This window comes from Chrysochloris asiatica, unplaced genomic scaffold (assembly GCF_000296735.1).
Source record: "Chrysochloris asiatica unplaced genomic scaffold, ChrAsi1.0 scaffold00057, whole genome shotgun sequence".
Lineage (NCBI taxonomy): Eukaryota > Metazoa > Chordata > Mammalia > Afrosoricida > Chrysochloridae > Chrysochloris > Chrysochloris asiatica.
In genome coordinates this window covers 510,421-523,296 of record NW_006408575.1, presented here as the reverse complement: position 1 = coordinate 523,296, position 12,876 = coordinate 510,421, and the positions used below count along the sequence as shown (strand labels likewise).

Here is a 12,876-nt window from a genome sequence, read left to right as displayed (position 1 = left end):
CTCCTTATTAGAAATTATTATCCTGATTAGTTGTGATTGTCATAACTGTAAAGGTAGGAGCTTTGTAACATAAAGGAGGGAATAGTTAATCTTACATTCCAGTAACAGAGGACCCTAGGGTCATCAAGGGAGTAGATCATGAGTGGAATGTGGGAACCTATCCAGAGAAGCAAGCGACACCAGAACTGGAGGCAGAGAGATGATGACATGGAGAGATAGAGCAGCTGAGGACTCTAGACTCACGGAAAGAGAAAGGCTCTGTGCTGGTGGCCAGGAGGCAGGTTTGCAGAATGTGCCCATTGGTTGTTTAAACAATTATATTAAAAAAAAAAAAAAAGAACGAGGAGAAAAGAGGACCAAAAGATCAATAGAAAAATGGGCATATTAAAATACACAGTTCGCCAAAATAAGGAATGTTAAAGTAAAATAAAAAACAACAAAAACAGTAAATAGTGTTACATATATGAGATTTTTTAAAAACTACAGTTACTTACTTAATCTATGAAAAAATGCTACACTTTATTATGACTCTTGGAAAAGGGCATGTACAACTGATAATGGGGACTCCAGAAAATGAAAAAAAAAAAAGTAAAATCCAAATGGTAAATGAGTATCTGCATTTAAAATCAAAAGAAAACTGTAAGACTTTTCCAAGAGTCAAAAAACATACAGAATTGAAGGTCCAAATGTCCCTTGTGTCACAACAGAAATAGGCTCAATGCTATAAAAATTAAGTCTTTTTTCAGGTAATTGTTGTTGTTATTGTTATGTGCCATGGATTCGGTTCTGACTCATAGTGATCCTGTACAGGGTTTCTGAGGCTGTAAATCTTTACAGGAGCAGAAAGCCTCATCTTTCTCCTGCAGAACAGCTGGCAATTTTGACCTGCTGACCATGAGACTAGCAGCTCGATTCGTAACCACTACGCTACCAGAGCTCCTTTTTCAGGTAATTAGAGCAATTCAATTCCAAATAAAACCCAAAATGTATTTCTGGAACTTGACAAAATTATTACAGAAGTACATCTATAAAAACAAATTTTAAATGCATGATAAAAAAAAAAATCAAAAGAAATTCTGAAACAGAATAATGAAAAAAACAAAACAGAACACTGGAACATAACAGAATAATCAGAGAAGTATATTGAAGAATTTGTTGTTGTTAAGTGTCATCAAGTAAGTTCTGGCTCATAGAGACCCTGAATAGGGTTTCTGAGGAACAGATGGTGGATTTGAACCACTGACCTTGTGGTGAGCAGTCTGTTAGGTTAGCTTATTCTACAGGGTCGTACCAGAAGTCTAAGAATTTAGTACATGATAAAAGAGCACTTCAAAATAATAGCATGAGACTAAATGTCAATAAATAGCAGTAAGACAACTTGGTGACTATCTAGAATAAAAAAAAAAAAAAATGTTCTCTCTCATAGATTAAAATAAACTACCAACTAACTAATTGGGAGTGCAGTGGCTCTTTATGACAAACAGTGGACTGCTAATCACGAGGCTGGCAACTCAAGATCACAAGCTGATCCGTGGGAGAACGATGAAGCTTTCTGTTCTGGCAACGATTTCGTCTCAGAAACACAATACAGGGTAGGATTGTGATGACTTGAAGCTGACTAGATGGCACTTAACAGAAACTAACTAATTAAACTAAAATAAACAAATAAATGCATGAAAAGATGTGAACCAAGGAGAGAATCTCACAGAATAAAATGTACAAAAGAAATCATAAAGGATACAGAGATTTGAGTTTACAAAATAGAAAAACCATGCAACTGAGATGTCATAAAACATTTAAAATTCAAAGTTGTTGTTTTTAAGTGCCGTTGAGTCAGTTCTAACTGATAGTGACCCTGTATGGGGATTCCAAGGAAAGACTGGTGAGTTTGAACTGCAGACCTTGCTGTTCAAACCGACCTTGCGGCCAGTGCATTATCCTATAATGTCACACCAGGATTCCAAAGTTCAAAGTAGAAAAACTATTTTTATCATATGGCAGGACTAGTGTTTGTACTGCAGAGTAGAATCTTCCAATAAAAATCATTCAATATGACTTTATACTATTTTGACAATTGTTGGTATTGTTAAGTGCCATCACGTCGGTTCCAACTTGCACAGGGTTTTCAAGGAACAGCTGGTGGGTCTGGACTGCTGACCTTGTGGTTCGCAGTCCAGTGCTGATCCTACAGCACACCAGGAGTCCACTACAATGATTGTTGTTGTTGTTACATGTTGTGGAGTCGGTTCCGACCCATAGCAACCCTGTAGAGGGTTTCCGAGGCTGTAAATCTTTATGGGAGCAGAAAACCTCATCTTTCTCCCACGGAACAGCTGGTAGTTTCGAACTGCTGACCCTGAGGTTAGTAGCCTGGATCATAGCCACTACATGTAATTAATTTAGGTTTTATTTATCTTATTTTTTGTTAATTAATGCCGCAGCTCTGATTAGTATATAAAAAAGCAACAACTCTGTCACTGTTTGGTGGCTAATTTTAAGCTTTTAAAATGGAAGGATATTTGCAAAAGAATCAGAACATATTATCATTCACTGACTGGTATTTATGATTGAATAGAAGGCAGAGGAGATTACTTAAAAAAGATCAGAAAGATAAACAGAATTCTGACTTACAACTGTGCTTCTCCTCCCTCCACCAACCCAGTGCTTTGGTATATACATATTATTAACGAAATGGTGTACTTATACATGTTTTGAAACATATAATTACCAAAATGATTCTCTTTCAAGCTAATTACTTACCTGCTTATTTCCTGGCAAACTTAACTGGAAGCAAAACTAGACTTCAGAAAAAATAAGTAGCACCACAGAGACAGGGTTCGGGGCAGGCCCAGGAAGCTGCACTGAGATAGGCCTCTTAGCCCCATAGCTTCAAGTCCTTACCTCTCAGCTAGTTTAAGACTTGCTCTCTGACTGAGTTCCCTAAATGTGCCATGGGAGCAGAGGTCATCTACTGGGGTTTAGACATTAGAATCAGTGCTGTAATTGCAGTGAAAATATAAAAATATGCAATTTTCTTTGAAAGCTGTACTATTTGAGTTTTTTGGGTTGGATGTTTAACAAATGGTTTTACAAGCACTCCCCCACCCTCAAACCATTGCTGAAAACTTACTCAAAATGTTTATGATCCAAAGAGCCCCCTCCCCCTTCAGATAATTTAATTTGTCCAACTGGCTTTATGTACAAGAAAACTGAAGGAACCAGCTAATGCCTCTCTTGAGTCCCAGCCTGCGGTTGCTAATCTTGGGAGCATTGTCATACCTGACTCAGATACCAGCGGTACATGGGAGAGTCTGCTCCTGGCCCTTGTTAGAGGCCTCCGAGGGTAGTCTTCATTAGACTGCACGTCACAGCTCTCAGGCTGGGAGCTCCCCCTCCTGTCCTCACCTGTAGCCCCAGAGCCACTCCCATTAGTCCTCTCATCATGTGCTGGGCCTGAAGACCCCCCTTGTGGCAGAGTCCTAAAGGAAAAGGCGGATCTCGTACCATCCGGGCCATTCACAACACAGGCTCGGCTGGTTGAAGGACGTTCCTCATCAGAACATCTGCTAGTTCTCCTTTGGGATTCCTGGGACCTGTGACAGCAGCATCTGGGGCAGACAGAACTCTCTGCATCTCCCTCCTCCATGGCCTCAGAGGCCTCTGACCCACCGGGGGAGCAGACACACTGCCTGGACACATCCACTTCTGCAGGGCTAGGCTCGGACGAGCCGCCACTGGTCACCGTCCTTACAAAGTCGGGACTTTGAGAAGCAGCGCTGTGTGAGCTGGAGTTTCCCACTGTGCTGGCGGTGGTGGTGCTGCTGCAGCTGGAATATGCATCCTTGATTTTTTTCTTTTCAGGAATATCCCTAGCTGCTTTCATATCGGCTTTGATCTGCTCACTGGTGACCTGACAGCCTTTCTCACAGCTGCTTTCCTCGACGGTAAACTGCTTCGACTGGCCCCTTTGATGGGAGTTGTACCTCTTTCGAAGTGGGGTCTTGCCTTTGCCACTTACTGCTTACAGAAAAAGAAGAATGGCCCGAGGAAAAGAAAAGATTTCAGTACAAATTCTGGACAAAAGACACAAGTAAATTTGAAACAGGAAACAATGCACACTATTTTCCCTAGAGTATAATTGTGATCACTTGACTCATTTGCTCAAAACTAGCTATGGCTCCCTAGTACCTAGCCAGGTTAAAATCCAAACTCCCTAGTCAGTCTTCAAGGTTCTCTATGATAGGATTCCAGAATACCTGTCCATTCTTGTCCCTTCTATACATTCTACACTCTAGCCCCAAGAGTTCTCTGATTGTACCCCTGCTACCTTATTATCCCTCAGGGCCTTTACTCACACAAATTCATCAGCTCTATCTCTCTGCACCCCCAGCCCCAAAGCCACTGCAAAGCATGTCCTGTAATACTGTTATCTAGGCCTCTGACCTGATATTTCAACCAGAATGGAAGGTGCACCTAGAGAGAGATATTACGATCTATTCAGATCTGCTCATATTGTGTTGATTCTTTATAGCATTTAGCACAGGGCCTGGGGCATAGGAAGGCTCAATGAATATATAAAGGACATCTTAAATAAAGTCTTGTCTGGCCAACAGAAGACTGAGTTTCTAAATTCTGAAATTAAACTTTCCAGGAAACGTTAGGTTAGTCTACTGGCTACACTAAATTTCAGTTTCCATGAGTAACATTAAAAACTCCTTTTCAAACACAATGTGAAGTTATTTGAATTTCTTAAAAGAAATAAAACAAACATTGAGTATGCAGTCAATGGTTAGTAAATTATCCCAAGTCTAAAGAACCAAGCTTTCCACAGAAAGCAGTATATGCATATTTCAGGTAGTGTTAAATGTACACTGAACATTTAAACACTGTAAGGAGTAGGGTACCTAGGGAAAATGGAGTGGACAATTTTTAATTATTCGTCCTTATAAGAAATATAAGAAGTATGAACCTTCAAGTTACAAGTACGATAGTTTCTTGGTGAGGCCAATAGCAGAAGGCTGCTACCTAGATTGAAAGGGAAGCAAGGGGCACCAAACTAGCCACCAATTGTCACACTAGGAACTGGGAACCGTCATTTCCACTGTTCTGGAATACTCAGGAGTCATTCTCTATGTGGGGCACAGAACTTTTGCTTATCCTTGAAACCTGATGCCACAGATTCCTACATCCTTCACTGTGAACTCAATCTTACACCTCACTCTTCTTCCCTAAGTCCTCATGCCACAGTTTCTTTGCTATCCTACACTTGCCTGAGATACCTATCCAGATTGCCCTCTTCTTTGTCCTATCAGCAGTTTTGCCTCCTACCACAGTTCATAAGGAATATGTCTCCTGCACCATCAGATGTAGTACAGATACATTAGATAAAGGCCAAGTAGTCAGTTCCCAGTGAGTCTTAGATTAAGACATCATCTCTCACCTGACAACTCCCTGGCCTGCACCGACTCTCCAATTTTCTCTTCACGCTCAGAGTCCCGCCGAGCACCGTTCTTAGGAATCCAGACTTCTTGGAGTTCTAGACTGTCTTCCTCATCATCACTCTCTGAGTCATGGACAGTAATTGGGGTTGGTTTTACTACACGCTGAAGACCACTGGGTCCTAAAATAAAAAGCACACACCTAACATTTACTTTTAGCCCACGAAAAGCTCTTAACTCAGAAGTACTGCTTCTAGAGATACAGGATTACAGAGATGACTTGGCTCTGTGTAGCCACCCTTATCACTCAATGTTAACAGAATGCATGCTTGGATGAGATACTGGGAAGCCATTCTTTAACTGTTAAACCTTATGTAGTTTTATAACATTATGTAAATGTTAACTATGATTAGTATGACAACAAACTCCATACAGTACTGAAGGCAAATTCAAAGAGCTTCCATACAAGGGAAAAATGCTTTTCTAGAAACATTAAAGCACTTTTGTATTTCAAAAAGTCTAAAAAATCAACCTAAAAACAAAAAGTCACTGAAAAAATGAACTGGGTATTCGGTTTTTTGTTTTTTTTTGTTTTAATTATTATTTTTTTTACCTATTTTGCAAACATATGAACCAATGCAAAACCAACGAAGCTGAACCTAAAAAATACATGGGGCTATGGAACAAACTCTGAGTTCTCAAACTGAGTATACATCTCTTTCATTGGATGTAGTAGCCTTCTTAAAAGACTGGATGCATTTTACAGTTTGGTAACTAGAGTACTTATATTTATGGAAGAGGCACTTCATCTTTTTGTCAGTGTGAGAACCCACTTCTCTCAGACAAGTGACTAACAGTGGCCCCATCAATAAAATACAAGCTCCAAGGAAGCTTGCCTGCTGTTTTCCTATCACAGAGCACAGTATCGGACATGGAGCAGGCACTCAATAAATATTTGTTGGGTAAATGAGTGCATCCACAAGATGCTTAAAACAAGGGCAGTTAAAGCTATTTCCAATTGCCAAAGTGGCACTCCAAAGGACTAGGGGTCAGAATAGCTGTGATCCAACATCTGTTCTATCCCTTCATCACTGGCTGAATGGTCTTTAGCTAGCAACTCTAACTTTTATAGGAATATTGGCTTCTCCATTTGTAAAATAAAGGGTTACATAAAGTAACCTTTAAGGACCTTATGACTCTGAGTCAGTACTAACTCATACCAACAAATGAGTGGCTGGTAGGTATGAACCACTGACCTTGAAGTTAGCAGTCCAATGCTTAGCCTATGCCACACCAGGACTCCTATAACCTGCTGTAAATCAATGACAAAACGAAGCTAAATTAACTAAATCAAGTCAACTTCTCTACTATCCTACTCCTCCACTGAAATAAAGACAAGCAGAATATTTAATCAGATTTTTTATTTTCCTATCAGCAATTTGTTTTAATTTTCTTCTCACTCTATACACACACACACACACACACACTCACAGGTCAATCAATACAGAAAAAGCAGTTATTATTGCAGTTTATATAATCACCAATAAATGTTAATATGCTATATATGCACATTAATATCAACAACATATTATAGGTCTCAATAAGAAATAGCACACAATAAATCATTAGCTATTAGTTACAAGATTGACCATTGTTAGTAATGATACACTTTTTTCATTCACCACGCCCAAGATTTCAAAGCAATGAATGTAAAAGGAATCCTGAGTTACCTGCTTGTTCCTCATCACCATCACCAGGAGTAACAGCCTGACTGTGAGCTGGGGTCTCATTCCCACTCTCAGCTACCACCTCTCCATCTTCTTGCACCATGTCTTCCATCTCATTCAATGCTTAAAACAAAATAAACACAGTCAAAATAGAAACCAGGAAAGGATGAAAAAACACACAATGATAGGCACTCTGAGAATTGAACAGTCCAGTGGTTATTGGGCCCAGCACGGAAGGACAGTATATAACAGCATTTCATTGTAGAGACATTAACAAGAAGTATCCATTGATTCTACAAATGAAGAAATTAGAGATGGGAAAGAACCACTTGGTAGAGACAGTCCAGTAGGGGGAGATACAAGGCTGAGGTACTGCATTTAACATTTCGTATCATTCACATTTGATTTGAAATATGACTGTCTGAGTGAAATGAATACACCTACAAAGAAAACCAAGCTCCTGCTCCCAAAAAAACAGAAGAATCTACGTAAGGAGATTCATACAATTCAAACAAAATACGATCAAGTCAAAAAGGTACCATTCAGGTAAGTGTCAATGGAAATAAACAGCAGGAAATATATTTCAAGGAGACAGTGGCATTTGCCATATACAAGATCTGCCATATACAAGATCATCTTATCCTATTCGGTCACTATCCCCCACATCCCCCCCAAATTCCAGTCCAGTTCAAACCTGCAATAAAACACCTACATTTCTTTCAAGGCCCAAATGAAACCTTCCACGATAAAGGTTAATCAATTTTCTTCTTCCATTCAATCCATATGAACAAATAATTAATGTGTATGTCATATTAGGCTTTCTGCCAAAAACTTTACAGACACATAGAGAAAGGTCAAAACACAGTGGTGAAGAGCTAGCACAATTAGGAAGCACAACAGGAATCTAGGTAACAGGAAGAATGAAATCTCCTGCTGCCCCAGGAAAGCTTTCAAATGAGATGAGGCTCCATTTCAAATATGAGAGGCCTTCAAACAGTTTGGGGAAAATGGAAGTAAAAGATCATGGAAGTCTTCCATCCACTCTTTGAAGCCTCCTCGCATGTTCCTATCAGAAAGGATATTTATTACATTTCTGAAGACTGAGTTGTTCAGTGATATCAAAATGTATGTGTTTGTGTTGTGATGAGGGTGTGAAAAGGCTAAAAAAGGTAGCCAGGCCCCAGATTGAGAGAAATTTGCTAAAGATCTTACAACTATTTCCTACAGGCAAAGAAGCAGCACTACGTTTTTATGTAGGGGATGACATGAACAGAAATATATTCAAATGTCTACCTCATAAGGTAAAGTTTGTTGATGTTGTTAAGTGCCATCAAGTAGTTTTGCCTCATAGTGACCCTGTATAGGGCTTCCGAGGAATGGCTGGTGAGCTTGAACCACCTTTTTTTTTTTTAATGTTTTATTGTGAATTATGTGATCGTTTACATGGGAGCATTAGTTTTACATTCATCCTATCATATATCATTTCATTGCTATGGTTACAATCCCCTCCATGCATCACCAACCAACCAAACGGTACACCCCGCAAGCCTGCCCTTGGTCATCAGCACACAGCCCCTCTCCCTCTCTGGGTCTAGAGTCCCCAGCCGCTCCATCTCTCCATGTCACCGTCTTGACCTCCATCTCTGGCATCACTGCTTCTCTAGGTAGGGTCCCACACTCCGCTCTTCTCCCTTGATGGTCCCAGGGACACCCAGTCACTTCTTGCCTTTGTAGGCCCCCCACCCCCATTTTGGGTAGCCAATTTCCAAGTTGCCCTTCCCTGTCTACTCTGTGTATGGAGGGGGTGGGAATGATCCTCGCTGTAAAGATTTGTTCCCTCTTTTGAGCTACTGCATCCATAGGTGTAGGTCAAGTTCATCAAATTGTATCAGATTACTTTTTTTTTCACTGTCCATTTTTCACATGCATATGAGGTTATTGAAAATATCATGGCTTGGTCAGGTGCACCTTAGTCTTCAAACTGCTATCTTTGATCTTCAACACTTTAAAAAAGTCTTATGCAGCAGATTTGCCCAATGCAATACGTCATTTGATTTCTTGACTGCTGCTTCCATGAATGTTGATGGTTGATCCAAACAAAATGAAGTCTTTGATAACTTCAATCTTCTCTCCATTTATATGGATGTTGCTTATTGATCCAGTGGTGAGGGTTTTGTTGGGGGTTCTTTTTCTCTTTACATTGAGATGAAACCCAGACCAAAGGCTGTGATCTTTGATCTTCATCAGTGAGTATTTCAAGTCTTCTTCGCTTTCAGCAAGCAGGGCTATATCATCTGCATATCACAGGTTGTTAATGAGTCTTCCTCCAATACTGACGCCAAGTTTTTCTTCATATAATTCAGCTTCTCAGATTATTTGCTCAGCATAAAGATTGAATAACTACAGTGAAAAAATACAACCCTGGAGCACACCTTCCCTAATTTTAAAACATCTGATGTTCCCTTGTTCTGTTCAAACAACTGTCTCTTGGTCTATGTACAGGCTACTCATGAGCACAATTAAGTGTTCAGGAATATTAATTCTCAGCACTATTGTCTATAGCTTGTCATGATCCATGCAATCAAAAGTCTTTGTGTAATCAATAAAGCACAAATAAACACCTTTCTGGAGTCCTGGTGTGGCACTGTGGCATAATACGTCAGACTGCAGTCATTTGAACTGCAAGGTCAGTGGTTCAAGCTCACCAGCCGCTCCTTGGAAACACTATACAGGGTCACTATGGGTCAGAATCGACCCGATGGCACGTAATAATAACAACAAACATCTTGCTGGTATTCTTTGCTTTTAGTCAAAATTCATCTGTCGGCAATGATATCCTTCATTCCACATCCTTTTCTGAATCCGGCTTGAACCTCTGACAGTTCTCTGTCAATGCATAGTTGTAGCCGGTTTTTATTAGCTTTAGTAAAACTCTGTTCACATGGGATAGCAATGATATTGTCCGATGATTTCTGCATTCCTTTGGGTCACCTCTCTTTGGAATGGGCACAAATATGGATCTCTTCCGGTCAGTTGGCCAGGTAGTTGTCTTCCAAATTTCTTGGCATAGATGAGTGAGTGGTTCAGTGCTGCATCGGATTGTTGAAAGATTTCAATTTGTATTCCATCAATTCCTGATGCCTAGTTCTTTGCCAATTCCTTCAATTCACCTTGAACTTCTTTCAGGATCATTGACTCTTATTCATATGCTACCTCTTGAAATAGCTGAACACTGACCATTTCTTTTTGGTACAGTGTCTCTGTATAGCCTTCCATTTTCTTTTTTTTTTTTTTTTAATGTTTTACTGTGAATTATGGGATAGTTTACATGGGAGAACATTAGTTTTACATTCATTCTATCGTATATCATTTCATTGCCATGGGTACAATCCCCTCCATGCATCATCAACCAACCAAAGGTTCTACACTACAAGCCTGCACCCCAGTCGTCAGCGCACAGCTCCTCTCCCTCTCTGGATCTAAAGTCCCCAGCTGCTCCATCTCTTCACGTCATCGTATCTGCCTCCATTTCAGGCATTACTGCTTCTCTGGGTAGGGTTCTACTCTCCGCTTTTCTGCCTTGATGGCCCCAGGGATGAACCGCCTATCTTGTGGTTCAAAATGACCTTGCAGTTCAGTGCATTAACCCACAGCACCATACCAGGACTCTAAGGTAAAACGAAGTGAAGTTGCCAGAATAACTTAGGGGAATATTTAATAGCCCAAATTTGTTCGAAACTTCTTTCTTTCTTGTATTAATCCATTCAAATCGGGCTGCAAACTGCAAGGTTGACAGTTCAAAACTACCAGCTGCTCCGCAGAAGAAAGATGAGGCTTTCTGCTCCCATAATGATTTACAGCTTTGGAAACCCTGTACAAGGTTGCTATGAGTTGGAACCAGCTCCACGGCACATAACCACCATTAATCCATTCAAATACTTATTAAGTACCTGCTGCAATGTGTTTGCTATCTATCTTCCTAGGTGCTAAGTAACACCAATTTTTGTGGGAGAAGAAAAAAAACACTAAAAATCAAAAAGAAACTCATCAGCGAGTAGTATCTTAGGTAACAAAATTAAGAGGGTGATATGATAAGAGAATGAATTGGTGGCTACTAAAGGCAAGGAGTCTTGATGTGGCGCAGTAGAATATACACTGGACTGCTAACTGCCAGACTGGTGGTTCAAATCCACCAGCCTCTCCTTGAAAACCCTATACAGGATTGTTATGAGTCAGAACTGACTTGATGACACTAACAACAACAAGGTGGCAAGGGAAGACACCACTGAGATTACCATTTACACTAAGATTTGAAAATCAAGTAAGAGGCAAAGATGGAGGATGGGACGTTCTATTAAGAAGGAAGAGTTTGTGTGATGGTAGGTGCCAGTTTGGCATAAGGTGGAAAAGTACACAAGATAAGGTTGTTGCTAAGTGCAGTGAAGCTGGTCCCAACCCAGAGTGACCCTGTGTAGAGCGACTGATGAACTTGAACCGCCAACCTTGCGACTCAAATTGACCTTGCAGTCTAGCGCATTAACTCACAGCGCAACACCAGGACTCCATTACAAGATAGGGGTAGCCTACATCATATGGGCCTAAATGAAGAAACTTGCTTTTACACTAAGGCAGTGGGAAGAAATACTGGAACATTTTAAGTAAGGAGGAAGTATTGCTGGTCAGTGTTTTAAAAAAGATTTCCTGGACACTCTATGAATTCATTTTAGCTAGCCAGCGAGGAAGTAGAAGACCCAGTAGAAGACTAATAGTTAAAAGATCCTTTAAAGCTTACTCAAAAACAGAAATTCTGGAGGTAAAGCCTAGCAATCTGTGTTTTATCAAATCCTACTGGTGACTGATTCACATTCATATTTGAGAACTTCTGCTATAACTGAAAGCTGCAGACCATTTTAATATAGTGGGTAATTTAGATAACTAGTGGGGGAAGTCTGCTGTAGCTATATATATATATATATATATATCATTAAAAGCATTACATACTTGGGAGGTATGCTTTAAATCAAGATTTTAAAGAATCAAACTAGTCATATAATAGAAATTTAAAAAAAAATCAAACTAGTCAAATAAATAGAAACATAGATAAAACTATGCTTTGTGGTTACAGCCACTTGGAAAGTAGCGGGGCAGGGAAGGAAGAGGCATGGAAACAGTAATCACAGAAAGAAGTAGGATAAGTGGTATTACACTGAGGGCACTGCAATCCATGGCATATGAATGCGTGAATGGAAAACTGATTTGCTCTGGAAACCTTTCATCTGATTCCCAATAAAAGGTGGTGTTTTTTTAATGTAATTTCATTCAAATGATTTGACAATGTGTTTTAGCAATTAAAGAAATGATTTTGACACATGACAATTTTGTTATGCAAATGTAAACTGTCAAAATTTCAAGCAATGAACTTTTATTTTCTTTTAATATAACTAACCCACAATAAAGCATTCCAAACCATAACACTTCTAGAAGTATAAATCTAAAAAAAATGGCATTGCTGTTATGTGCTATTGAGCTGATTTCAACTCATGGAGACCCTACAGGTCAAAGAAGCACTGTTTCACAGGGTTTTCTAGGCTGTGATCTTTATGGGGGAGTCATGGTGTGGCGCTGTGGGTTAATGTGCTGGACTGCAAGGTTGGTTTGAACCACAGGTCAGTGGTTCAAGCTCACCAGCCACTCCTCAGAAAGCCTACATA

The 12,876-nt window shown here is 39.9% G+C and overlaps 1 protein-coding gene across 3 annotated transcripts in view; it reads right to left on the bottom strand.

Annotated features, from left to right (window-relative positions):
- Positions 1–12,876, bottom strand: part of FBXO38 (F-box protein 38) — an 89,755-nt gene that overhangs the window by 25,204 nt on the left and 51,675 nt on the right. The window contains exons 13-15 of one of the 3 annotated variants that reach the window (XM_006863849.1): positions 7,169–7,288; positions 5,441–5,620; positions 3,505–4,017 (exon numbers count right to left, since the gene is read on the bottom strand). In XM_006863849.1, the coding sequence (XP_006863911.1) occupies positions 3,505–4,017; positions 5,441–5,620; positions 7,169–7,288 (813 nt within the window). Of the gene's footprint in view, positions 1–3,279; positions 4,018–5,440; positions 5,621–7,168; positions 7,289–12,876 lie in introns of all 3 variants that reach the window. The other 2 variants (XM_006863848.1, XM_006863850.1) reach the window with 2 other exon arrangements.